General features: G+C 44.1%; 3 protein-coding genes across 12 annotated transcripts in view; 2 read left to right on the forward strand and 1 right to left on the reverse strand.

The window, feature by feature from the left end:
* The window catches only part of DDX42 (DEAD-box helicase 42), a 37,515-nt gene extending 22,823 nt beyond the window's left edge, over positions 1-14,692 (forward strand). For all 5 annotated transcript variants that reach the window (XM_014847955.3, XM_014847956.3, XM_070482051.1 and 2 more), the window contains 12 exons: positions 1,614-1,718; positions 3,183-3,302; positions 4,161-4,337; positions 4,936-5,064; positions 5,704-5,803; positions 6,395-6,442; positions 6,957-7,054; positions 7,963-8,239; positions 8,981-9,207; positions 10,928-11,038; positions 12,285-12,386; positions 13,091-14,692. In XM_014847955.3, coding sequence (XP_014703441.2) covers positions 1,614-1,718; positions 3,183-3,302; positions 4,161-4,337; positions 4,936-5,064; positions 5,704-5,803; positions 6,395-6,442; positions 6,957-7,054; positions 7,963-8,239; positions 8,981-9,207; positions 10,928-11,038; positions 12,285-12,386; positions 13,091-13,783 — 2,187 coding nt within the window. In that variant the 3' untranslated portion in view covers positions 13,784-14,692. The remainder of the gene's footprint in view (positions 1-1,613; positions 1,719-3,182; positions 3,303-4,160; positions 4,338-4,935; positions 5,065-5,703; positions 5,804-6,394; positions 6,443-6,956; positions 7,055-7,962; positions 8,240-8,980; positions 9,208-10,927; positions 11,039-12,284; positions 12,387-13,090) is intronic.
* A 127-nt stretch (positions 14,693-14,819) lies between these two features.
* FTSJ3 (FtsJ RNA 2'-O-methyltransferase 3) lies at positions 14,820-22,475 on the reverse strand. 2 transcript variants are annotated; one of them, XM_070482053.1, is made up of 21 exons: positions 22,337-22,475; positions 22,061-22,153; positions 21,777-21,882; positions 21,449-21,495; positions 21,245-21,324; positions 20,480-20,579; positions 20,183-20,377; positions 19,991-20,106; positions 19,769-19,873; positions 19,583-19,683; positions 19,266-19,346; positions 19,024-19,173; positions 18,751-18,886; positions 17,135-17,313; positions 16,867-16,990; positions 16,530-16,789; positions 16,163-16,251; positions 15,973-16,072; positions 15,679-15,862; positions 15,502-15,596; positions 14,820-15,420 (listed from the first exon to the last, which is right to left on the reverse strand). In XM_070482053.1, exons 2-21 carry the CDS (start codon positions 22,125-22,127, stop codon positions 15,228-15,230), a joined length of 2,508 nt encoding a protein of 835 aa, XP_070338154.1. In that variant the 5' UTR covers positions 22,128-22,153; positions 22,337-22,475; the 3' UTR covers positions 14,820-15,227. The 2 variants fall into 2 exon arrangements, with proteins under 2 accessions (XP_070338154.1, XP_014703444.2); XM_014847958.3 differs by having other exon boundaries at positions 22,279-22,342.
* On the forward strand, positions 22,401-26,910 carry PSMC5 (proteasome 26S subunit, ATPase 5). 5 transcript variants are annotated; one of them, XM_014847967.3, is made up of 13 exons: positions 22,654-22,742; positions 23,064-23,128; positions 23,299-23,370; positions 24,422-24,491; positions 24,817-24,914; positions 25,081-25,137; positions 25,216-25,446; positions 25,738-25,864; positions 25,945-26,135; positions 26,231-26,329; positions 26,410-26,520; positions 26,613-26,699; positions 26,806-26,910. In XM_014847967.3, exons 3-13 carry the CDS (start codon positions 23,299-23,301, stop codon positions 26,857-26,859), a joined length of 1,197 nt encoding a protein of 398 aa, XP_014703453.1. In that variant the 5' UTR covers positions 22,654-22,742; positions 23,064-23,128; the 3' UTR covers positions 26,860-26,910. The 5 variants fall into 5 exon arrangements, with proteins under 5 accessions (XP_014703452.1, XP_014703453.1, XP_044601009.2 ...); XM_070482060.1 differs by having other exon boundaries at positions 22,688-22,804; XM_014847966.3 differs by lacking the exon at positions 23,064-23,128 and having other exon boundaries at positions 22,401-22,742.
* The last annotated feature ends 49 nt before the right edge of the window (positions 26,911-26,959 follow it).

Genomic DNA, 26,959 nt, shown 5'->3' on the forward strand with positions numbered 1-26,959 from the left:
GTTTTCCAACTATATATCTTTGTGAGGCCAGATTTTCTTCATGGGCTTCAATCAAAGCAACATACTGCAACAATTTGAATATAGTAGGAACTATTTTCTTTTAAGTCAGACATTAAAGAGATTTGTAAAAATGTAAAACAATATTATAAAATAAAGTTACTTTTTTATTAAATGTAAAGTATAACAGGTGTATTGTTATTTTTAAGTGAATAGATTAAAAATTTTTTTTACTTTTAATGTGGTAAATATCAATAGATATAACCCACATAAAGGAAAGCTCATTGTGTTTTTAAGTGCGTATAAAGGACACCTGAAACTAAAAAGTTTGATAACTATTGGTCTAGACTGGAGTATGGGTTATATCCAATTTTTCAAATGTTTCTTTTGCACAGATGCTACCACATAATGCTGTGGTATTTTATATGTGGCAGATGTGAAACTGATCTAGGAGGAAGCATCCATGATGAAGGGTGAAAATCCAATAAGGAAAAACACAAGTACTTGAAGTAGTCATCTAATAAAATGTTTGAGATACTTAACACAGCATTCCAACTTCATCATCATGCTGGGGTATCCCACACTTGGCCTAATATAATGGGCACTCTGCCAGGAGAGACCAGAAGTAAGGAAAGGATACTTCTGCCTATAAGTAGCTTTCTTCACATTAATTTTTTTTTGATACAAAAAGATTTGTGTGTAAAACAATTTACATATTTATTTGTAAAATATATAAACAAAGACAAAAATTCTTGCCTTCATGGAGCTTCCATTCCAGTAAAGAGTTAGAACTAAAGAAAATCGTATTACAGATTAGTGCAGCATTATGTCAGGAGCATAACAAAAGCTCCTGCCAATGATGCCAAAGGGAAACTTAAAACTTGCTTACTTTTTGTTGATAGTATCATAGAAAGATAAGTAATTTCAGGCTGTACCCAAAATTATAAAATTTTTGACCACCTATCAAAGGCATAAATTCTCCTTAAAAAAATGTTTATTGTAGACAGACATATCTTGTCAAAAAGGGAATCATTTAGCCAAATTCATATGTGGTGTTATGTTTTGTATTCTTAGTACGGTAAGCTATGAAAAACATAGCAGAAATGACTTTTTCCTTCTTTGGAATTGGAAATGCTTGACCATACATTTTTTAAAAGTTATGTAAACATTTCCATGTGTTTTAAAAAGAATGGAACTCCCTCTAAAGGCAGAGCTCTCCCCAAAGGAAATACTAGAAATGTTTTTAAATGTCTAGAGCTAGGTGAGCAGCTTACTTCAAAGCATATTTAAATGTTATAGGGTGCAATATTTAAAATACTTGTCTTCCGAGGCCTTTGGCATTGTAGAGTCTTTAGTCTACATCAAGGTTGTCAAATCTCAGGTCTCCTTAAGAATCTCTTTAAAAGTAGGTTGGTGTTTATATTGAAAATGGGAATAGGAAAAGGTACTGGCTGTATTTTTGGGATGTGTGTCACGAATAAGTGAATTCCTTTGTTCTCTCTAGCCGGTTCTGGCTTTATTTGTGTAATATTTGTAAAAGATTATTCCACATTAAAATCAAACTTACAGGATTGACTCTTGAATTCTAGACTAACTTTGAATAATTGGACCTGCAGATTGACTATCCACCATTTGAAAAAAATTTTTACAATGAACACGAAGAGATAACCAACCTCACCCCACAGCAGCTAATTGATCTCCGGCATAAACTCAATCTTCGGGTAAGTCAGCCATTAACCCAGATATTTTTGTATTAGTGTTAATTTTTCCAGAGTTAGTTTATTATTGCTTATCCAAACTAAAATAACCTTGAATTTCTTTTCTGATGGTTCCTGAACTGTCTTTGATAGAGTAATAATTATAGCCATTGGGCTCATGTGTCTTGATTTTATTGTTTTAGCCTTCCATCTATTTTAGGATAAGATTGGGGTTTTTTTCGTTCTTGTGATATGTATGAATGCTGCATGTGTTCACTCAACTTTGTATGTTGTGTTAGAACAATAAGCCATGTGACCTTAAAATTAATCAGCAAGTGTTTCTGTAGTGAGTATGATGTGTTAAGAGCTATGGTGAGTGGGCTAGAGATGAAGGGTAGGAGTCCCCATCTTCAGAAAGAGGAGATAAGATTAATAGATGTGAACAATATGTGAAGTCTTAGAATATTTCAAAATTAAGATACACTTGCTTCTCAAGTTATATACAGCACACCTTTTTTTTGTAATTAGGGGAAGAAATTAACTCTTTTAAAAGTAATGCATGCACTAACTTCAGAATAATAGTGTAAATTGTCCACCAAAAAGTTTGGGTTGCACACATTGGCCACATTGTTTAGGGTGCTGCTAGATGTTAGTTAAGTGAAATACACAGATAATACAGTGATGTCTACTCTGATGTAGACAACTCTCTGGCTTATGTCTGCCTTACCAGTTGCTATATGATGTTTGAACTTCTGTTTTCCAAGGGTGTGTGTGTGTGTGTGTGTGTGTACACACTTGTCTGTTTTCCAAGATGTCCGTCGTCCCGTTGTCCATCCCCCCCACCCTTAAGTGAAATCTTGATTAGAAATATCCACATCACTGGATAACATTGAAAGGCTCTGTTAGAGTCAACATGGAGGTTATAAGCCCCATTCTTCTCTGAGTACAGTTCCAACAGTGCTTGACAGTGGCAGAACCATCACTAAGTAGGACATTAATTCTTCAGGCATAACTGAAAATGGAGATGATAGATAAATCTTTGTAATCAGTGGATATAGACATATCTTTATGGAGCTCATTTGCATTCTTCATTTTATCATGAGAGTAAATTTTATTTTTTTCTACCATCTGGTTAATAGTTATGCAAAATGGCAAAAAAAGAACATTAATGACTTTTTCCAATTCACTGTGCAATTTCTTTTTCTTATGAGAAAACTAATTTTGACTTGAGATTTCTAGGCTTTTAGTTGTTTTAAATCATATCACAATTATCTCAGGAATATTTATCATGGAGTTTTTTGTGTGAGGTTTTAGACTCATTATTATTTGAGTTTTACGTCTTCAAACAGTTTGTGCTTTTGGCTACAGACTTATGTTTTCACTTCTTCACACTCAAGCTAAATGCTAGATTTAGGTAAATATTGTTGAAGTTCCAGTGCTGTTTATTTTGAAATACAAGTCATTCCTGAGAGTTGTCTTTATTTCTAGGTCTCTGGTGCTGCACCTCCTAGACCAGGAAGTAGTTTTGCTCATTTTGGGTTTGATGAACAACTTATGCACCAGATTCGGAAATCTGAGTACACACAGCCCACTCCAATACAGTGCCAGGTAAGTAAAACGTAATGAAAGAAAAATGAAGTAGAATGATATTCAGTGGCTATATTTATTTTACAAACAAGTCAAAGCAGTAAAACAGTGTTTAGTGCAGAACTGTATTGACATGAATGAATGTCCAAATAGTTCCTCTGTGGCTTAATCTTCAACTTTTGCTTTAATTAAGGGGGGGAAAAAGACATACGTGAAATCCAAGAGTATTTTTGAAATCTTTAAAAATTAAAGAGCAAAAGTGATTTACCATTCTAAGAAGTTGCTAAAGGACTGGGAAATGTTCTTTTGTTTCTGATAAATGTCTTGAAAATATGATTTGAAGAACATAGTTCGTTAGGCCTAAACTTAAGAAAAAAGATTTCTTTGTGGACAATTGTGGCATTGTCAGGGACTAGGATTCCTTTGTCCATAACCTGAAAATTCTCATTTATAACTGAAAGTAATAGCTTATATTTCCCATTTAGGTATGTAATTTATTCATTTCTACATAGAAAATGAAAATTTTCTATATATGGATGAGATAGTCTATATCTTAAGGGGACAAAATTTTTAGCAACCAACTTACATTGTAAATTGCAATTTTTCATTTTTATATTTCAAACAAAATGGAATCCTTCATATTTTGCAAATGGTGGCTGATCTACTTGAGGAGAATGATAGTATTATTTCTTACAAATCAAGAAGTTTATGGGAATGCCAAATATGTTTCATTATTCCCTAGCCACTAGACATAGCCCAAGGTATTTTTGTTCCATTGGAAATGAATGTCATTAATAGCCTTTTACCCTTTCCCAGGATTTTCTTTAGTCCTTCTTTAAAATTGAAAGTTTAAAGTAGACGTACTTTTTCTCTCGCTAGGGTGTGCCTGTGGCATTAAGTGGTAGAGACATGATTGGTATTGCCAAAACAGGCAGTGGAAAAACTGCAGCCTTCATCTGGCCCATGTTGATTCATATTATGGACCAGAAGGAATTGGAACCAGGTGATGGACCGATTGCAGTGATTGTGTGTCCTACAAGGGAGCTTTGCCAGCAGGTATGTACTTTGTGTAGAGTATCCCCTTCCAAATGTGCACTAGCAAGGGACTCGCCAGTGAAGTGGGTAGAATTTCCAGAAAACTTTTCTTTTTAAATTGTGGTGAAATACACATAAAATTTACCATCTTAACCATTTTTAAGCATATAATGCAATGGCGTTAAGTATTATTCACATTGTTTGCCCAGGAAAGTTTGGAAAATATTATATGTTTTCTATCTAACCAAATATACACTTTTCCCTAAAAACTGCTGTTTTAAGAGGAAAAAATATGATATGGGAATTGCTTGTATTGTAAGCTCCCAGTGTTTTCCCCTGGGTTAATTCATTTTGCTTAGTTGAAAGGCAATGTCAGGGTCAAGAAGAGAAGTGGAAAAAATAATCAAGACAAGATTTTAGATGGCCTTTTGAGATGTGATAGTGGTACTCTATTCATTTACTTTATTAATGAAATTGTGATTTTTAAAGGATTTTCTGACTTTTGATTTTCTATGACATCACATTCTGTGTGTTTTTCAAAACTCCCTTTTGGGTTGTGACAGAGGTATTTGTTAGTGTCACAGTTTGTTAATATGTTATTATGTCAACAACTTTGTAGATCCATGCAGAATGTAAGCGGTTTGGGAAAGCATATAATCTTCGATCAGTGGCTGTGTATGGAGGAGGTAGCATGTGGGAGCAGGCCAAGGCCCTTCAGGAAGGGGCAGAAATTGTTGTGTGTACTCCCGTAAGTATGTCTTGGGTTTAGATGGTTTTTTAGCCTCTCTTGGTCTGGAAAAAACAGTTAGTTATTAGAGGGAATTCCCCCTTAAATGTGGTTAATTATTAGAGGGAGATCTCCCTAAAATGTGGTAAAGCAGTGTTGAGAATACTTTGCTGAATAATGGCCTGTGGCTTTCATTTAATATTGGTTGACTAAAATAGCAGTCCAATAAGATTTTCTGACATACAAATATCTACAAATTCCCCTCTATTTCAAATAGTTTCTCTTATGCTTTCTTAGGAAGTGGATCCGTGGTTACTGAGAGCATAAAGAATTAGAAAGATATTCAAAACATGGTCAGAATTGCCTAGAAGAATGTAGTCTAAACATTAAAACCCATCAATAAGGCTTTAAATTAGGTCATTTCAGAATCCTCACAAAAATAGTTCTGGCCATTTTCCTACAATTAATGTAAAGGAAGAATCTAATTGAGTTTTCAAAATTTGTACTCTCTTGGGCTCTGTGGTGCATAAAGTCTGAGGCTGTCAGACCAGTGTCTGTTATAGTCTAAGTTGGGGGTATTAGCACTTTTTCCAGGAGCACAACTCCAGAAAGTTCTTGTAAATGCCTTTAATTGTACTTTTCATTTTCTGGATCTCATAGGGTCGACTGATTGATCATGTGAAGAAGAAAGCTACCAATCTCCAAAGAGTCTCTTACCTTGTGTTTGATGAAGCAGATCGAATGTTTGACATGGGATTTGGTATGCTGTGAATACACTTTCTTCTGTCTCTGTCCTCATGATATTAGTTTTTTCCATGTCTTTCTTGAGGTGTTTTTTTCTGCATGAGAGAAGCTAAAAATACTCCTGGATAGGGTTTGACTATAGAAATATAGGTAAGACTTAACTATTTTTAGGAGTTTTCTCAGGAAAAGTGTGTTAGCCTTGATTGGGTAGAGCACATGTGAAAGTGCCTTTGTATATAGGGGAAATATTTTCTCTATGCTGTGTTTTTATTCTTAAGCCTTTGATTATGGAGGGCAAGGTCTATGTTCTTAGGTAGGTGGATGTCATATCATTCAGGTTCCTTTGCTTCCCTGTCCTCCTTGACTTAACCAGCTGTGTGAAAATTCTAAATAACTATTTTTATTGATTGGAACACCACTGGGCCCAGCCCAGCTGGTGGAGGATAGATGTTTCTGAGTTTCATACTGAATGATAGGTCTAGGAGTTTCAAAATTTCCTTAATTCTTATAACCCTCTCATATGAAGATTTTTGCTAAAATGACTTTTTCCAGACATCCCAAACTATAGTACAGAGTTATAATAATTTTACTCTTCTGCTTCTTCCAGAGTACCAGGTGCGCTCCATAGCAAGTCATGTGCGTCCTGACAGACAGAGTACGTATGAATTCAGCAGTTTTATTAAGCCACCTTTGTACTTGGAATAAACACCTATTTATTTTATAAGCACTCATAGTTACGACAGCATAAATGAGATGTATGTACTGGTAAGAACCGTAAAGGGGGAGGTAATGGCAGTTTATCTGAGTTGGGCAGGACTTTAGAGATCATCAGATATGATTCATTCATTTATAATTTATAGATGATAAAACCAAGGCTGAGAATTAAAAGACTTGTCCCAATTTATACAGGCTTTTATCAGTGGGTAGAGGCAATGCACAGTGCCGATCTGCTGATTTGAAGTCAAGAGTCTTTTACTGAACTATGCTGACAGCCCCTCTCTTAACTAAAAATGTATAAAAGTAGAATAAGGGTAAATCTTTTTTCTTTAGTGAATCAATTTTTCAATTTAAAGTTCAATTGGATTTATTTAAACAATAATTTTGAATGTCAGTAGGAAACTTAGTGGGTATTTGGAAAGGAAATGATACTTTTTTACTTTACCTTTTAGCTCTCTTATTCAGTGCAACTTTTCGGAAAAAGATTGAAAAACTGGCCAGAGACATCCTGATTGACCCTATTCGTGTGGTGCAGGGAGATATTGGAGAGGTAACCCTAAGCAGGGCTGGATGGGACCCCAACAGGTTATTAGTCATATTGTGGAGACATGGAATTAATGTCTCATTACTGAGAGGAAAAAAATGTTATTGTATATCTAGGGATAAGGCAACATGTTTCAGATTTGTTTTAAAAAACACAAGGGGACAGAGGAAACAATATTGGCAAAATGTTGATAATTATTGAAGCCGGATGATGGCTACATGGGAGTTGATTATGTCCATTTCACTTTTTTTTAATATTTAAAATTTTTCCATAATAAAAAGTTAAAGAAAAACTCTTTGGGGAAAAAAAAGGCAAGCTTTGCCTGGAAGACTACTGATCAGTTGGGATGGAACTGACATTTTAAATGATTGTGGGAGAAGGCCTGCACAGCATGGAGTAGGGTGACTTGAAAGGCATGGTGAAATGAGTTAAGGTTTTTTTCCTTACCTGTACATATGCCCTAGGTGGAAAATTTCTCTAAATTGTGATTTGGAATTCGTTGCTTGCCATGTTTATTATTAAAGTTCTATGCAGTTAGCATTTTGACATTGCCTGCTTTTCATTTTTGTGTGCCTTCTATGTGCATATATGAATTGTATGAGGAACAGTGAGTAGGAAGGACAGAAAAGGAACTTACTTTATGAGGAATCATCTGATAGGTATAAAGTATTACGAAGTATTGGGGCTTCCAAATTATTTAGGTCTGTGTACACATCTGGGGAGATGGAGAGCCCAGTGATTTGAGAAGGGGAATGAATTTTGAGCTGCACTTGACTTACTGAAGGAATGCCCAGGGAAAGGAGGGATTGTTCAAGGTTCTTCTAGATGCAGATAGAAAATGTGATGTCTGGTCCTTGTTCCGGTGTACTGTGGCACAAATGTCACAGTCATTTGTTTCATTTCATCCTTTTCAGGCAAATGAAGATGTGACACAGATTGTTGAGATTCTCCATTCCGGGCCTAGTAAATGGAACTGGCTTACCCGGCGTCTGGTGGAATTTACCTCTTCAGGGAGTGTTCTCCTGTTTGTTACTAAAAAAGCCAATGCTGAAGAGCTAGCCAATAACCTTAAGCAGGAGGGTCATAATCTTGGGCTGCTCCATGGGGACATGGATCAGAGCGAAAGAAACAAGGTCATTTCAGACTTTAAGAAAAAGGACATCCCAGTCTTGGTGGCCACTGATGTTGCAGGTAGAGTATGAATTTCCCAAATAACCTTAGGTTCCTACATTGTAAGATTGCCTTGTTTTTCTATATAAGTCCTCTGATACTTGAACAGGCTGATCCAAGGCACTCTGCTGGCCTGGTGGGCCATGCCCAGCATAGTGATCACATCTTGGAGCTCCAGGTACCACTTCTCCCTTAATGGTTCTCTTTGAAAAAAAAAACAATCTCTGCACTTGGAAGACACTTGAGAGAAAAAAACTGTTGAGGCGTTACATTATAGTCTGTGCCCTTGTTGTGTGTCTGAATATAATAGATATCTTACATTGATTATTTAGTTGGACATACTTCACTCAAGATCAGAAAATTTTTTGAAGTATAATTTTTGGCTTTGTTCTGCCGAGTTTTAATAGTTACCCTTAAAAACTGATATTTTTCTCCCAGAAATGGGATAATTTCTCAGCTTCAAGGCACATTTGATGCTGGTTTTAATTTTTTTATATATTCCTGATGCAAGAGAGAGGCTATGGCAGGTTATTGATAGCAGAAGATATATATCCCTTACACTAACTAGATGGCCCAGCATCGTAGAATCTATGATAGTGGTATTTGTTCTAGAAGGGTAACTTACATGCCTGTATTTCAGCTCACCAAACCATGCACTTTGCCTAGGTAAGAGAAATGTGGGTTCTTAGAAAGTTAGCATTTTGCGTTACTTTGGTCTTTTGACTCCTGATGAAGAATAAAGGAATTTATTTTTTATTTCAGCCCGTGGTCTGGACATTCCTTCAATTAAGACTGTCATTAACTATGATGTGGCACGAGACATTGATACCCATACTCATAGGATTGGCCGCACAGGACGAGCGGGTGAGAAGGGCGTGGCCTATACCTTGCTGACCCCCAAGGACAGCAATTTTGCTGGTGACCTTGTCCGGAACTTGGAAGGAGCCAATCAACATGTTTCTAAGGAACTCCTAGATCTGGCAATGCAGGTGAGGGGCTGGGCACACTTCAGATTTCTCGGGTTTGTAAAACTAAGTGAAGGGGGCCAGCCCCACGGCTGAGTGGTTAAGTTTGCGCGCTCTGCCTCGGCGGCCCAGGGTTTCACCAGTTCGAATCCTCAGCGCCCACATGGCTCCGCTCATCAGGCCGTGCTGAGGTGGCAACCCACATGCCACAACTAGAAGGACCCACAACTAAAATACACAACTATGTACCAGGGGACTTTGGGAGAAAAAGGAAAAATAAAATCTTAAAAAAAAAAAAAACAACTAAGTGAAAAAAATTAAACAAGCCTGAGGCAGATAACATAGAAACATGACAAGAAAGGGGAGGAGTGGCAGCACTTATGAGGTACAGATTGTATTATAGGACATTAAAATTCATCTAATCTATTTTCTCATCCTCTCCTTTCAGCAACATCTGTGTTGAAAAACTATTTCTTTCTTTGTGCTAAAATCTGTCCTTCTGAAATTTCTATCTATTTGTCCCTTAGCACACTTGTGAGTAAATTTAATCTCAGAGTTGGCCACTATTCTCCTTACTGCCCTTCCCCAAAACAGTCTTCTCTTTTAGGGGCTCAAAATGCATGAAGTCTTAAAAACGATGTATTTAACTATTCGTCATAGACTTAGATCTCAGACCTTTGACAAAGTGATTACCAATCCAAAACTGATGAGTGAGGCATCCTACCAAATTTGATCTTAAGTTGTCTTACTACATGCAGTCCCCAAATTATAAATGGGTTTAGGATACACATTCTGATAGTAGAGACTTAGGTGTTTTTCAAATTCATAGGCCAGCCCACAAAACTGTTTTAATGCAGTTGTAGTGTGGTATTGCCCATCCTTCGGATCCTGGGAGTAAAGGACCTGCATTGCAGGAGAGAGAATAATGGTTCTTCCTTTTCCTGGGTAGGAGAGCCAATCTTAAACTCAGTTTTTGAACAAGATACATTTTGTCTTTGGCATTTTTTATGTCTCTTTTTGTGCCTCAGTTTCCTATTCTCTCAGACTGTGATGAGCTTCCCTGATCAGCACCTTTCTCAAGCCTGTCCTACTCTCAAATACCTTACTTTGTTAGTGTGTGATTGCCAGATAAAGCTCTAGTCTCCCCCAGAGACATCTGCATTCTGAAGAGAATGTGAATAAATGTGATGAGTAGTATTGTAGCAGTGATGAAGTTCAGTGAAAACTTTCAGGCTTTATGGGTAAGTAGAATTTTCAGTTACATGCCTATCAGTCCTGGACATCTACCCCTAGAGTCAGTTAAACCTCACTTCACACAGCCTTTTTCCTTCACTTCTGAATCCACCAATTCTTTAAAAGCTCCAAATTTTTATGTCCAGTGGTGTGTACAGATTGAGAAAATAGAAGATAAATTCATTTTCCTCAAGGAAGTTAGAAGTGGCCAGAGTAACTGCTCTACGTTTGAAGCTTATTTAATCACTTTCCTCTCTGGAAGCCCTGAAGGAAGGAGCGTAAAGGAAGCCTTCCATAAGGATCTAAGCCTCCTGACAAATTTGGTGGATTAAACTACTAAAAAGAAGCTCATCTGTGGTTCTTGTGAACAGCTCTTCCCTTGTCATAAATACGTTGGCTAAAGATGAAGCAAAAGGTTCTTTCCTCCCACGTAGTGTCTTTTTTGATCTTATACTCTTCCTCTGGCGGCCTCTTCCTCCCTTGGCTTAACCTTGACTTGTGTTCAATGCAGAATGCCTGGTTTCGGAAATCCCGTTTCAAAGGAGGGAAAGGCAAAAAGCTGAACATTGGCGGAGGAGGCCTAGGCTACAGGGAGCGGCCTGGCCTAGGCTCTGAGAACACAGTGAGTCCAGACTACGGTAGTGCCCTTAGGGCTGGTCTTGAGTCCTGTATGACTTTAGGATTATTCTTGTCTACCTGAGAAAGGCTCAGTGAGTTCAGAACCCTATCTAGAAGGGAACTTGTGTTTAATCTGATTTGAGTCAATACAATGGCTGGTTCTTAATGTTACCATTTTCTGTTGAAGAAGCACCTATGTGTACTTGGCTGACTAGGCATGCTCAGGAAGTCAGTCTAGATTAGCAATAGTTCTCAAGTGGTGGTCCCTTGACCAGCAGCAAATGTAAACTCATGCTCCACCCAGACCTAGTGAATGAGAAACTGGAGGTGGGGGCCCAGCAGTGTGTTTTTACAAGCCCTCCATCACTGGCGTAGAGCCTGCTGCCGGGAAGACATTGCCATAGGGTCGCTCTGTAAACTGTAGCTATGTCTTGTAACTAAACTCAGGAATGATTCCTAGAATCTGGGAAATTGCATCAGAGAAAGACAAGAGCTAGCTTTTCTCACAGACAAGGTAACAAAAGCTCCCCCTGACTGGCTTTCTTAACTGCCCGTTTCTTGTCACTTTGCTTCCTAAGCCAAGGAAGAAAGCTGCCAGCCTACATTTCTGGAGCATTTTAGTTAACTTGATGTCTTTGATAAATAAATAATCTGTTCCCACATGACAGTAATGATGATGATGGTGGTGATGCAGATGATGCAGATAGCTATCGCTAACATTGAGCACTTAATGGGTGGCAGGGCTGTTCCAAGCCATCTTGCAATATTCCAAGCAGTTTTCACTTAGTCTTCACAACCACTCAGTGAGAGTAAGTAACAGATAATAAAACTGAGGCACCCAAGGTTATATGCTGGTAAGTGTTGAAGCTGAGGTTCAGACTCTTAAGGGTCTGGATTCAGAGCCTGAAGAGTCATGCGTGTGCTCTACTGCCTTGTGGCCTTTTCATCTTTAACATAATTTTTATGTTTATGTGCATAAATAATAACACATGATTAGCTTTGGGCATAATCTGACTTCATTGCTGATTTTTAGGGTTAATTCCTAGAAATAGGATTACTGGGTTGAAAGGCATAAGCACTTTTAAATGATTCAACATTACTGCACCTTTTATCACAAAACATAAGTAACTTTCTAAAAATATCCCATTGCCATTGTAGCTCCCATGTCATTTTTCAGTATATTAACGCCCAGTCTGTGGCAGTGGGCTTTCTTACCTATTCTTCCATCCTAATGGATGTTTATTTTTTAGGACCGAGGAAATAACAACAATGTAATGAGCAATTACGAAGCCTACAAGCCCTCCACAGGAGCCATGGGAGATCGGCTGACGGCAATGAAAGCAGCTTTCCAGGTCTGAAATTAAGCATTTAGCTAAAAGCTTTCAACAGTAACTCCTGGGCAGTGATGAGGGGCCTGGTCTTCCTGAAATGGTAGCTGGGCTTGTGGGCTCAATGCTGGATTTAGGGTCTTTTCACTGCTTTCCATTTTGAATATAAATTTAACTGTAGCTTACCTAGAAATGCAGGTGTAGAGGATAGAGAAACCCCTCTTTGCTGGTTATCTACTTCAGTCACACCCAGAGCCCAGGACCATTGTACTGCAGCAGGATTTGTACTGCAGCAGGATTGGTGTTCCCTCCCTGCCTCGACAGCCTACAGTGTTGCCCACCTCCAAGGCTACTGTAATCTGGTTGAGAGCAACTGCCCTTTTTTGGCTAAGTCAGGTTTGTAATAGTATCTTTTGTGAACTCTGAACCTATCTTTCCTCTGCATCTACCCCTCCAGTGAGCTACCTGGCATCCAGTTAACTAGATGGGCCTTAATTTACACATTTTATCTGTCTCCAGACTGATGTTTCAGTTAAGTCCCAAGATTTAAGTCTTTTTCATTAATAGAAGAACACAGAAACCATAGGATTGTGGGGCCATCAGGAGGCTACAGTCAAAGTGCCAAGATAGCATAGAGTTTCTGTATACTTTATCATTGCCAAGGTTATATATTCAAGTTTCTTGAACTTAACTATCTTACCTACTCCTATTGTCTCTTTCTCTTTTAGTCACAGTACAAGAGTCACTTTGTTGCTGCTAGCTTAAGCAACCAGAAGGCTGGAAGCTCTGCTGCTGGGGCAAGTGGATGGACTAGTGCAGGGAGCTTGAATTCTGTTCCAACAAATTCAGCCCAACAGGGCCATAACAGTCCTGACAGCCCCATTGTCAGTTCCGCCAAGGGCATCCCAGGCTTTGGCAATACTGGGAACCTCAGCAGTGCCCCAGTGACCTACCCTTCTACCGGAGTCCAGGGAGTCAACAACACAGCTTCAGGGAATAACAGCCGAGAAGGGATTGGGGGTGGCAATGGGAAAAGAGAGAGATATACTGAGAACCGGGGTGGCAGCCGTCACAGTCATGGAGAGAGCGGCAATCGGCATGGCGATAGCCCACGTCATGGAGATGGTGGTCGCCATGGAGATGGATACCGCTACCCAGAAAGCAGCAGCCGTCACGCTGATGGCCATCGTCATGGGGAAAACAGGCACGGAGGAGGTGGAGGCCGACATGGGGAGAGCCGAGCTGCAAATGATGGTCGGAATGGTGAGAGCAGGAAAGAAGGTTGTAACCGTGAGAGCAAGATGGACCCCAAAGTGGACAGCAGCAAGATGGACAAGATGGACAGCAAGACAGATAAGACAGCTGATGGTTTCGCTGTCCCTGAGCCACCCAAGCGCAAGAAAAGTCGGTGGGACAGTTAGAGGGTACGTGCTGAAGTGTGAAGTTGATTGTCTTTAATTTTATTTTTAGAAAGATTTTTGGTAACTAGGTGTCTCAGGGCTGGGTTGGGGCCCAAGGTGGAAGGACCCCCTGCCCTTAGTGGATGGCTGGAGCTTTGGAGACATTACCCCTTCTTCTGGATCATTTTTCAGATGTTTTCTTGGGAAGCTGCTCTGGTTCTTGGGAGTGGTGAGAGCTGGGAAGCTTCTCTTGTTTGGCTCTGGGTGAGTTGTCATGAGGTCAGTTGAGGATACCTTGGAAGAAAGGGCCTTGTAGGGCACAGAACTCACTCTAGGTTTCTATTATATGTAGTGTGTATTTTTTACTAAAATGTCATCTTATAAACATCTACAAATAAAATTTTTCTTAGCTTGTGGCCAGGCAGTCCCCTTTTTAGGAGCTGGCTTCTGCAAACCCAGTCCATTGAGGTGTTAGGTATGTTTGGGAAGCACTTTGGTGCTTCCAAACATTTGCAGAGAAGGGAGGTGTCTGATTCTAAGTGGGAGCTGATGCCCAGGTTCCCCAGCCAGGTTTGTATCGAAGCCCTGAGATAGGAAGCAGCAGCCTGCCAGAGCCAGAGCTGCTACGATTGAAGGGGAAAAGATGATCCTGGAAACAGGATGGTTCCAGGTCTGAAGTGTTGCTAAATTTAAAATTATAAAACAAAAACCCAGCAACAGCTTTTAAAGTGTCTTCTATTTCATTGTGTTTTTTTAACTTGCTACAATGGTAGAAAAAATCTTTTGCTGAAATGATTTTGATGATTTTTGTTCTATCTTGTTTATAAAAGGAAAAGAAATATACATACTTCGAATTTTGTGACTTTGTGAAGGTTTCTTTAAGATGTGCATTCCTTTCTGCTTGCTCTAGTAAATGTTTTACTACTGGGACCTGTGGATTGTTTGTTATTTCTACTTCACAATGAGTCAGTACATGTTAAATATGATTTAGAACACTGCAGCACATGGGCAACACCCCAATGTTTTTTGAGTACCACTTATGGGAACTGTCGGAAAAGACATCTATCATCGTGGTTTTATTCACGACAGTGGAAGAGAATGGGGGAAGACTTGAGAGTTCCACTTGTCCAGGAATAGACTCTAAAAAATGCCACCCCAACACTGAATTTCCCCTTAGGACTTTTCATCCAGTACCCCACATTCTTCACAGAAGGGTTGTGGGTCTGTTACAGCACCAACAGGACATTTCAGCAATGCTTTAGCAAGAGACCTCTCCTTTAAGCCAGGAGGATGTGCTCACCACTCAGGATCAACATGAGAGTTCTAGGCACCCCACCTCACTGTCTTTTCAGACAACTGTGATGCAAGGAAATGTAGGGCTGATACCACGGAGGCCGGAGTAAGCGGCACTGAATCACTCCTCCTCGTCCTTACACTGTCTTCTCAGAGGCCCTGGTGGTTCTGCTCACTTGCGCCTGTGTTTTTGCTTCTGCTCTTTCCGTTGCTGTGCTCTTTGGTCCTTCTTCATCCTTGAATCCACCACTTTGAAATGACCTCTGACTCCAGCTGGCCGGCGCACTTTTCGGCCCACACCTTTTTTGGCTATAACATAGGTGACTTGGCGTTTCTCCTTGCCAAGCCCAGCCTTCTTGTAGAGACTGTAAATAGAAGAAACAGGTTAGAGGCTTTCTGCCACTCTTCAACCCCACATACTTTTGTGGGTGACCTCCCTCCCTTACCTTCGAAGCTGTGCCACTTTCTCTCGTTCCGAGATGTCCACCGTGTTCACCACAGCTTCTGCCTTCTTCTTGGTTTGCTCCAGCTTCTTCAGCATCTGTTTGGGAACCTCAGTCAGGCTGACCCCTTCCCCACCCTCGCGCCACTGATCCCTAATCTCAGGCAGCCCCACTTCTTACCCTCCGTTTCTTTCTGGCCTTGGCCTCAGCCACTTTCTTGATGGGACGTGCATTGATTTCCCGCCAGCGTTTCCGGTAACGCTCCACCTCCTTCTTGTCAATAGGCAATTGCCGTATCCTGTGCTGCTTTTCCTCCTGCACAAACCACTCTGGAAGCTCCCCCTCATCCTCATTAAACGCATACCTAGGTGGAGAGGACATCAGCCCCAATGACTATTCCAGGCTTTCTAAAGAAGAAATCACTGACTACCCACCCACCCTGGAACACTTCTCATGATTTTCTGGCCCCCTTACCGATTAAAAGAGTTATCTATGAGGTCTCTCTTGGCTTTTTTGGAAGAGGCAATAATAGCACCTAAAGCAAGGCCTTCAGGGTCCAGTATCCGATGTTTCACTAGAGAGAGAAGGAGAAAAGTCAAAGCTCAATTCCCAACACTGAAACTTCCATTGTTTCTTCCCATTCCACTAGGTACAGAGCTCTCACCTGGGTCCTCTATAGGCACTATCTCAAACCCATCATCATCTTGTGACTCAGGCCTATGGCTTCGCTTCTTACTGCGGTGTGGTTCCCAACTGTGGAAGAGGGGAGGACTGTGCATGGGTTTCTCCATTCCCCACACCACTCAGACCCATGCCCGCCTCACCACAACCCTGGTTCCTATTTAAAACTGCTTGGGGAACTTCCAGAAATCCTCTCACCCAGGCTATCTTGCAGACCACTTAGATCAGAATCATGAGTAGTTTTAAAGCTCTCCATCTACAGCCAAGGTTGAAAACTCCCAACTTAGAAAGAAATGGTTAGAACTATTGCTTCCTTTTCATCCCTTCTCCCATCAGATGCAACCACTCACCTCTCTTCATCCTCACTGCTACTGCTGTCACTGTCTGAGCTGCCATCTCTTTTTTCTTCTCCAGGGCCAGTGGCAGCCTCTGTCCCTGAAGGAGCCTCTGCCCCCTTAGCAGCCTCATCCCGGCACTGGGGAGGTTTTCTCTCAGTCTTCAAACTGGAAGGTGATGGTGGCTGTCCCTTCCGGCGGCTCTCGTACAACAGCTGGGCTTGACTGATCTCTAGGGCCTCATCAGCATCATCCTCAATTCCACTGAAGCCATCCTGTGACGGGGAGTCTTCAGCCACCCTTCTCCCAGGGAATGCCACTTCCCTGTCTGTCTGGGCCTCCAGCCTCTTACCTTTGAGAACCACAGGTTGGCCTGTTCTTCCTGCAGGACTGCCTTTTCCTCCAGTGGCACCAGCAGTGGATTCTCTTCTTCCTCCTCTTCTTTTTCATCATCTTCTACTTTAGCAAATTGTACACTGTAAACCCAAGGAACATGGTTGGAAGGTCAGTGCCGTGGAGGACTTGCTCTCCCTACTCCCTCTGGCAATACCTGCCACCTTCTCTGCTTCAGAACTCGAGCTGAGAGTGTCAGCATTCCCTCCTGCACACACCCCCCTTACCGCTTTTGGTCCTTTAGCCTCTGAGGTCTTCCAACTCCTGCTAGCTCCTCTGGATCCAGGTCACTATCCAGAGAGGCACTGTCATCCTCAACATCTGATACATAGATGTCATCTCCTGGCAGATCTGTCAGAAACGTGTCTGCAGCGCTCATATCCCCTGCTGTTACCTTCTCTAACAACTGAGATTTGACAGCGAAACAAGTCAGAGGTACGTAAAGAAACATAGGCTTTTTGTTCTTTGTCTATTAACTTAGTTTATCCTCAGCAACTAGGAAATACACTGTGACAAATACGTTCTCTCTTTTTACAGGCAGGGAAGTAATGGGTCCAAGTATTTAAAACATCCCATTCTAGGCTGGGTCACTGATCTATCCCATTCAGCTGTCTCGTCTTCAGTGGGAGCAGAAATAGGTTTACAGGAAAGGATCCTACGGCCTATAAAATGTCATAACTTAAAATGTTTTTAAAAAAACGTTGGGGGGCCGGCCGGTGGCACAGCGGTGAAGCACGCACATTCCGCTTTGGTGGCCTGGGGTTCGCTGGTTCAGATCCTGGGTGTGGACGTGTCACTGCTTGGCATGCCATGCTGTGGTAAGGCATCCCACATATAAAGTGGAGGAAGATGGGCATGGATGTTAGCTCAGGGCCAGTCTTCCTCAGCAAAAAGAGGCAGATTGGCAGTAGTTAGCTCAGGGCTAATCTTCCTCAAGAAAAAAAAAAAATTGGTGTTTCTTAAAAAATTAGAAGACACCTCATCAGCTTCTGAGAATACAAGCTACAAATTTGTTTCCACTGAATAAAGGCGCCCAGGCGACATACACCTAACAGGGAGAATAGTTTCACTTATAAACCAATCATGAGCCTCAAAAATCTTATTTTCCTCATGGCAAAGATAGCTACTATTTCTTGAGTGTTTATCACATACCAGGGATTACACCTAACCATTTTTTTTTCCCTCCCAAAAACCCTTGTAGGTAGGTTCTATTATTCTTTTATACAGACAAGGAAACAGACAAGGAATGGATAAGTGGTAGTCTGCTCCAGGACTACCCTGCTCCACTGCCTCTCCTGTACAAGATGACCTGGTTTTCCATTCCCACACAAGAGCAACAAGAGCTCATTTTGTTTGTGACGCTCCTTTTATCCGGAAAAGCAAGTTCTTCAGTATTTTGGCAGAAAGCACCATCCAGTAGGCTAGTGTAGCAAAGTGCTAACTTGACTGCAGTGAGCAGAAGAATGCTGTTCCCCTCTCAGGGAAACCCTCCATCACTCATGCTAGTGACCCAGGTACCCTGGCTGTGTCTTCTATAACCTAAGCTTCTTGCAAAGAGTACCTCTTGAATATAATCTAGTTCTACAAGAATAAGTCTATGTTTAGTCATAAATCTTCCTAGTTACATCATCACAGGCATATGTTCCTTCCAGGCCTTTGAGACACGAGGCTCTTGTTTTTTCCTCAACAGTCTCCCCTCATCAAGTCATTTTACAGGTGAGGACAACCATGAGCCAAGATCATTCAGCACACTTAAAAAAAAAAAGACATCGAGTGCCCCACCCACCCCCGCCAAATACCCATACAGATCCTCCTATCTCCGCCTGCCCCAGTCCCGCGTCACCTGGTGACCCCGAATGGTGCGTAGGGAGAACATGCCAGTCTCCCCCTCATCTGCGATGGAAACCCCAGGCAGATCCATCTTCAGCTCCACACGTTCCCGTTGCTTTCTCTGCTCACGCAGCAGCTTCTTCTTCTTCCTGAGGGAATGAGTTGAGGGATTAAACCTACCCACCTCTGAAGATTCCCTATCCATGCCTTCATTCTCTTCCCCCATCTTCGCACACTGAGGAACTCTGTAGTGGGGTTCCCCAAGCTCCTCCCCTGCTCCCCTCACCTCTTTAATTCTGCCACCTCCTGGGCCTTCATCTCTGCCAGGGTTCGGTTCAGTTGTTCCTCCTCCTCCTCCTCCTTAGAGGGCTGCCTCACGGTCCTGGCTGTTGACTCCTCTTCATTACCTTCTTCCTCTTCCTCTCCTGAGCTGAGGCTGACAAAACAGTCCAAGGAATCTGGTTATTTCCCCAGATGCTTCCCCTCAACACCTAGCCAACACCGACCTTGGTTTAGTTCTCTTCTCACCTGATGTCCAGTGCCTTTGCTTGCTCTTTCAGCTTCTTGGCCACATATCGCCGAAGCTTCGTTCTCCAGTTCAGTAGGGACCTGACCCAGAAATACCATTACTGACCTTACAGCCTCTCTTTGTCCCTGCCCCTTCCTCTGTTTTAGGTCCACACTCCAAATTTCACTCTTGAGCCACATAAATCCTAGGGCTCAGGCCTCCATCCCAAACCTCTAACACAGCGGCATCCTGTTCCCAGAGATCCAACATTATGGCCTTGAAAGGCCTTTCCCTGCCTTTAGGGCTCTTAGCACCTACACTCGCTCCCACCACATACCTAAGCTCCTTGCGCCCCAGCACTTTGATGTCCTGACAGCACACCCGTATGTCCTCAGTGGTAGCTGGATGCCGTGCCAACTCTTCATCATCTAGCGAGATCTGTTTGGGAGCAGAGAAAGGAGTCAGGAGAGATTCTCAGGCCATGTTTTTGGGACCCTTACACCCCTCAAGTTTGAGGACTTACCTCACTGGCTTTGGAGAGGAAGTCAACAGGGTTAGCAGCTCGGAGGAAGTCAGTGACTGAGGTACGGTGATAGAGAGTGAGGTCGCCCTCGGCATAGCCCTCAGCCTTAGGGAGGAAGATAAAGAAGGTTGAGCAGTCCCTTCTGGGGTGTCTATACAACCCACCAGGCCCAGCCTCCCCATAGTTCTAGGACCTGAGGGTGGCCCCATTCTCCAAACACACCTTTGGCTTCTTCTTAGTAACCAGCTCAGTAACAGTCTTTGTCTGAACTTCAACCTCCTTAAAGGCAAATTTGGGGTCAAAGAATTTACTGTCAACCTTGTCAGGAGCCAGGAATCCTAAGATGATAGAACATATGAGAAAGTGTGCTTTGATAACTCAGAGATGAAGTAAAGAGAAAGAAGTGATGCCCACCTTGGCAGACTACAAAGATCTCTGCAGATTCATGGCGGGAGGCTTGGGGCTTGGTGGCCTGGACACGGCGGAACAGCTGCTGGAAGATCCAAAGTAGGGGCTGATAGTCACGGGAACGGAAAACCTTTGTGATGAAGCAGCCACCACGGGCCAGGAAATCACAAGCCAAACGCAGAGCCATCAATGTCAAATGGGCTATGGGAGAGAGAGAGTTAGCTGAGGACCTCTGCAGCCTGAGAAGGCATGCCCACGTCCACCTCCACCTCCACCTTTTTCCACTCCCCTCACTCCCAGCACCTTGCGAGTAAGCATCATGGACCCAGCTAGCCCCAACGTTGGGGGCCCCATCATTGAGCACAACATCAACTTTCCAGGTCTTCAGCTCCTTCCTCAGGGCCTACAAAGAAAAAGGATAATGGCAAGAGAAACGCAGGAATGGCTATGAATGGAGTCCTTGGTACAGCCATGTGTCCACTCAGTCATTTGCTGAGTGCCCACCAGGGGCCAAATCCTGTGCCAAGCACAAAGGATACAATGATAAAAACAACATGTCTCTGTCTTCACAGAACTTACAGCCTACTAGTGAGCCCACTAGAAAGGACTTCACTGAAATCTCTGCACTTCTTCCAATTCCAAACACTTCATTCCTGACTAAATAAAGGCTGGAGTGGAGAGGCTGGCGCCGTGGCTGAGTGGTTAAGTTCACGCGCTCCGCTTCAGCAACCCAGGGTTTTGCCACTTTGAATCCTGGGCGCGGACATGGCAGGGCTCATCACGCCATGCTGAGGTGGCATCCCACACGCCACAACTAAAGGACCCACAACTAAAAATACACAACTATGTACCAGGGAGCTTTGGGACAAAAAGGAAAAATAAAATCTTAAAAAAAAAATTTAAAAAAGGCTGCCAGCGGACACTAGGCCTATCCCGGCCTTGTTAGAGGTCTTTTGTAGGCACTGCTCAAAGTATGGTAAAGAGAAAATCTTGCCTTCAGGGGATGTGGGGTGGGAAGAGGGATGGCTAGGCATGTTTACATAAGGGACAGGGAGAGATTCCTATTACCTGCCGACAGCGTTCTGTTGTGATGTCCTCCTGGAGTGTCACCACATTCGGAAGAGGCTTGATTGGAACCAGGTCCACTCCTGGAAGAAATCAGGTCAGAGTATTTGAAAAGGCTGCTTCAAGCAGGGAGGAACGAAACGTAGAACAGTCAGTACCTCACACTCCCACCACCTAAAACACCCAGGAGAGCCTCCTGTCACTCACCCACAATAAGGCTGGATACTGGCATAAACTTGGCAGCCACCTGCAGCCTATAAAAGAGAAATAACGATTGAAATACCCAGGACCGTCCCTTCCCCTCCCTTGGCAATGAAATCTCTCACCCCCAGTGTTAGGGGCCCATGACAAATGCACTGGCCATAGAATGTCACACGTACACGTTCCAAACCTTTCCTCTGCAGTCTATGTTCTGAAGAATAGAAAAATTTAAGGTTGGTATTACCACCCCTCCAACCTCTCCCCCAACTCAGACATTCAAGGCCGGAACCCAGAAAGCTGCCATCAATAGCGACAGGTGCCAGGTGTTACGTACCATCCCCCTGGCGCAGCACACAGGTCCAGCAAGGCTCGAGCTTTCTGCAGGAACTGAAAGCGGCGATTCAGCTGGATCAGCTTGAAAGCAGAGCGGGAACGGTAACCTGGGAGCCGCGACAAAATAATAAAGTCCGCGGAGCGCTCTGCCTACGGGATTTCTGCAGCCTCGCAACCCAACCCACCAACCCTTATGCCGAAGAGAAACTCAATACTCAGAAAGAGCGGTGGACCGGCCAGGACCGCTCGCTCGCTCGCTCGCAGACAGCGCGAACCGTGACTCACCGGTCTCCTTTGCCAAGTGATAGAATTTGTCCCGCCGACTCTTCCCGACTTTACCCTTCTTGCCCATGGTGGAACCGGGGAGTGTCACTCAATCTGGGGAGAAAGCAGGAATTGGAACGCCTCTTCCTGGAGCACTAGACTCTGCTTTCCGTTCCCCACCTGCCTTAGCAACCACACTCTGCGCCTTATCCCACACCACTCCACCACACACCACTCACCCCGACCCAGCGCGGTTTTCTCCCCTAGTTGGAGCGGCACATGTAACAGCAAACGTACTTCCGCTTCCGCTTGCGTCGCTTGCGTCCCAGACTCCAAATTTTCCGCCATTTTGAGTGTGGCCACACAAGTTCCTGTATAAATCCTTTGTTCCCACATCTTAAAAGCTGGAAACTGGGAAAAGGAGAGAAGACTACTTGGACTAAAACTGAGTTTCTAGAGAGTAACACTTAGGGGTTCTGTGCCCTTTTCATCATCTCCCAAAGCGCCTGGCCTCGCGGACCCCCTCCCATCATGTCCCATATTATCTGTTGTCGTCTCTCCACACACTCCGCCCCTTGACCCGGAACTTTTCTCCCGCGTCTTCGGGCCCCAGGCCCCTGCTTCTGCGCATGCGCACCAAGGAGGCTTGGATGCCGGCGGTCTCCGCGGAAGAGGGAAGATGGCGCTTGACGGACCAGAACAGGTATGGCGGCGGCGGCGGCCGCGCAGGGACCAGGGCTGGATGCGGAGCAGGCTGGATCCGAGGTGGGCAGCGGGCCGGGGCAGGAGGGTCGGATGGTTCCGGGGTGGGTGGACCAGCCCAGACTGGGCCCTGCCTGTGACCGGATCTGCTGTGTCAGCGCCGCCCCCAGCGGCTCAAGGCAGGGACGGGAGAGGAAGACACGGTGGAAGCGGAGTGAGAGGAGCGATGGGAGCGGGAACCGGGCCGTCCGCGAGTCGCAGGAAGCAGGGCACCCGTTCTTCCTCCTGGCTCCGCCTGTAGTAACACTTCGGGTTTGTACAGCGCTAGATTCGGTGCAAAGCGCTCCCGTGTGTGTCCTCTCCTGATCCTCCCGAAAGTCTTATGAGGTAGGCGGCATTCTCATTCTGCTTTTAGTTTGCTCATGGGGAATGGAGGCTTCTGAAGAGATGGCATGAGGCATCAGAACCCAAATCTTAAACCTCCGAAGTCCAAGCTGGAAGTGGCTTTATCTCTTCGATGTTTAGCCTGTTGTGTAATAATTACGCTGTGTCTTCAGATGGAGCTGGAAGAGGGGAAGGCAGGCAGTGGACTCCGCCAGTATTATCTGTCCAAGATTGAAGAACTCCAGGTGAGGACAGACTGCAGAGATCCAGAGGGAGCTAGAAGGGGGATGGAGGATTGATGGAGCAGATTTCAACAAATCCGTATAATTCCACTGGGGGCGCAGTGGAAGAAGTAACGAGCCAATGATGTGAAGTATATGAAGTTAAGCCTCCTGTTCCCCTCAAATCCCACCCCTTTGAAGGTGATTAGTATTCACAGTTCGTTACACATCTTCAAGAGTCAAATTTTAACTGCAGAGGTACCCCTAGCCAAAGGCCATTCCTTTTGGAAGAAGCCTGAATGAGAGAGTTCCTTATAAAAAGACTCATAGATTCCTGAGATGAGATTTATTAGAGAAGGGTTGGAGCAGAGTGAGAATGCGAGGGAAGACGGAATTAAGGAGTCTGGACAATGTTGATTCTGTGCGACTGAATGAAAAGGGATTGGGCAGCCCAGTGCTCTAGCCTAAAGAGGGAGCAGGGACCATAGAAATAAGGGCAATGACTAACATAAATTGGATGGAGGAAAGCCATAAGGAAAACTTCTGAACTCCATTTAACACTGCAGGTGTTATACTTGGTTTATCCTGTTTGAAATGATGTGTGATTTTGTTTGTTCCTCACAGTAGTCCTGAAGAGAGGCAGGGTAGATCATGCTACACTTACTTGCAGTTCAGTAACACATCTAGACCTTTTAAATGGCTTTCTTTAGCTCTACCAAGCTGTTACTTGGCAGCAGCGGGACTAGAACTTAGGCTTCTGACTCAAAGATCTGCCCACTCTGCCATGTTACTGCCCTGCAGGAAACTAACTACCTGAGCCAGCTGTAACTTTCCTCCATTAGAGCTTGGGATTCCTGGACCAGTGATGGACAAGCAGCCTTTTGTGGTGGCTGCCCTAGGTTCCAGAGGGACTCTTGGAGGACAGAACAGGGTCATTAGGATCATATTGGAGAATCTGAAACAACGTGCAGGTGTCCTGTGCTCTTCCCTCACTCAGCTCGTACCAGCCTATGAGAATCTTGGCTAAGATCTTAACCTTCAACTGTTTTCTGCCCTTTGTTTCTGTCCTCCACAGCTGATTGTGAATGACAAGAGCCAAAATCTCCGGAGGCTGCAGGCACAGAGGAATGAGCTTAATGCAAAAGGTGAGGGCGGAAGGATGGGAAGGCTGCATGTGGTCAGTTTGTCTGAGGTCTGACTATTCAAATTTCCCTGAAGTGAGTCTTCACAGTGGTGCTTATTGTTTCCTCCCAGTCCAAGATGATGCTTTGCAGTTAGACAGCTGTTCACATGCACATCTTTCTCCTGAACACCACTGTAACCTCCTTAAAGACATGAATTTTGACTTTCTTTTTGTGGCCTTCCCTTCAAGACTTTAAAATGGGGCTTAGTTCATGCATATCAAATTGAGTCATTGGGGAAAGGAACACCAAAAAAGCTGGGTGACCACCATGTCTGTTTCGCATCTAGTTCGCTTGTTGCGGGAGGAGCTACAGCTGCTGCAGGAACAGGGCTCCTACGTCGGGGAAGTAGTCCGGGCCATGGATAAGAAGAAAGTGTTGGTTAAGGTAAAAGCAGCGTGACCCCAGGGACCAGCCCATTGCCCACTGCATTTCCATACTTTTGTGTGGAGGACACTGTCCTGTCGTGTTATTCTAGGACTCATGGGTCTTCCTGGGTGAAGTTGGTGATTTGGTGACTGTCAGGGAAGGTCACGAGCCCTTGTGTCTTTAGGTACATCCTGAGGGCAAGTTTGTTGTAGACGTGGACAAGAACATCGATATCAATGATGTGAGTGCAGCAAGGGAGGTGGGAGGTTGGGGTCGGCTCTCACCATGCCACTTCCTGAAACGCTCTCCTCTTGCCCAGGTGACACCCAATTGCCGGGTGGCTCTAAGAAATGACAGCTACACTCTGCACAAGATCCTGCCCAACAAGGTAGACCCACTGGTTTCACTGATGATGGTGGAGAAGGTACCAGATTCAACTTATGAGATGATTGGCGGACTAGACAAGCAGATCAAGGAGATCAAAGAAGTGATCGAGCTGCCTGTTAAGCATCCTGAGCTCTTTGAAGCGCTGGGCATTGCGCAGCCCAAGGTAAGAAGCGGGCCTTTTGTGGGAGGCCTGTGCTGTGCTGTGCTGTACACCTCCTGTCCCAGGCCAGACTGAGCACAGGAGTTGGGACAGACTACAGCCTTCTTAAGCCGACCCTCCCTGCTAAAGAGGGGCCAGGGGGTGAGATGTTGCCAGCACACTGAGGTGGTTCAGATATAAGCTCCAGAAGGGACTGTAACATACATGTTTTGTATCCCTAGCATCTAGCACAGAGCGAGCCCTCAGTAATGAGGGGGCCGGCTTTCTGCCCTCACTCCCGCTGTTTCTCTCTAGGGAGTGTTGCTCTATGGACCCCCAGGCACTGGGAAGACACTGTTGGCCCGGGCTGTGGCTCATCATACAGACTGTACCTTTATTCGTGTCTCTGGCTCTGAATTGGTACAGAAATTCATTGGGGAAGGTAAATCAAATGGAAATGAAGGGGTGGAGGTGAAGGTTGGAGCTCATCAGCTCCTTAATGCCAGCTTGGCCTCTGCACAGGGGCAAGAATGGTGAGGGAGCTGTTTGTCATGGCACGAGAACATGCTCCATCCATCATCTTCATGGACGAAATCGACTCCATTGGCTCCTCACGACTGGAGGGAGGTTCTGGAGGGGACAGTGAAGTGCAGCGCACAATGCTGGAGCTGCTCAACCAGCTGGATGGCTTTGAGGCCACCAAGAATATCAAGGTAAGGTGGCATCTTGGGGTGGGCTGAGGGAAGGCCCTGGGTGACATGCAGTCTGAGGAAGGGCCTAGCTGATGCCACCCCATTTCTCCACTCAGGTTATTATGGCTACTAATAGGATTGATATCCTGGATTCAGCGCTGCTTCGCCCAGGGCGCATCGACAGAAAAATTGAATTCCCACCCCCCAACGAGGAGGTTTGTGATAGGCAGTGCTGGAAGTGGCTCTGGCTATGGGGTAAGCTGTGGGGCTCAAACCTTCCCTCTCCCATTGCCAGGCCCGGCTGGACATTTTGAAGATCCATTCTCGGAAAATGAACCTGACTCGGGGGATCAACCTGAGAAAAATTGCTGAGCTCATGCCAGGAGCATCAGGGGCTGAAGTGAAGGTAACTGGAATGCCCAAGGGAAAGGGGGCAGAAGCAGGAAGTTTTGGGTTCAAGGGCACAGCAATAGTGCCTGCCTGCCTTTCCCTGCTCAGGGTGTGTGCACTGAAGCTGGCATGTATGCCCTGCGGGAACGGCGAGTCCATGTCACCCAGGAGGACTTTGAGATGGCAGTAGCCAAGGTAGAGTCCTCCATCTTTCTGCAAGCCTTTGCTCATGGTGGTTCTGGAGCAGTGGGGATAGGGCATATGTTCAGCCAATTTACAACTTAATGCTCCTTCTCTCCAGGTCATGCAGAAGGATAGTGAGAAAAACATGTCCATCAAGAAGCTTTGGAAGTGAGGTGGCTGTCCTTTGTGTGGATCCCTCAAATAAAGGTCTGCAGGACAAGTCCTCTAGGAGTTCAGTCTGTTAATGAGTGGCGGCACTATTCAACGACCAG

The sequence above is a fragment of the Equus asinus genome, chromosome 13 (genome assembly GCF_041296235.1).
Source record: "Equus asinus isolate D_3611 breed Donkey chromosome 13, EquAss-T2T_v2, whole genome shotgun sequence".
Classification (NCBI taxonomy): Eukaryota; Metazoa; Chordata; class Mammalia; order Perissodactyla; family Equidae; genus Equus; species Equus asinus.

Coding starts and splice junctions, on each gene's coding strand:
- FTSJ3 (XM_070482053.1), bottom strand. CDS start 22,127: ATGGGCAAGAAGGGTAAAGTCGGGAAGAGTCGGCGGGACAAATTCTAT. Junction 19,174..19,265: donor GCAAAGGCACTGGACATCAG/GTGAGAAGAGAA, acceptor CTGTTTTGTCAG/CCTCAGCTCAGGAGAGGAAG. Junction 16,252..16,529: donor AGCAGTGAGGATGAAGAGAG/GTGAGTGGTTGC, acceptor CCTCTTCCACAG/TTGGGAACCACACCGCAGTA.
- PSMC5 (XM_044745074.2), top strand. CDS start 22,745: ATGGCGGCGGCGGCGGCCGCGCAGGGACCAGGGCTGGATGCGGAGCAG. Junction 25,138..25,215: donor AGAACATCGATATCAATGAT/GTGAGTGCAGCA, acceptor CCTCTTGCCCAG/GTGACACCCAATTGCCGGGT. Junction 26,700..26,805: donor TTGAGATGGCAGTAGCCAAG/GTAGAGTCCTCC, acceptor CCTTCTCTCCAG/GTCATGCAGAAGGATAGTGA.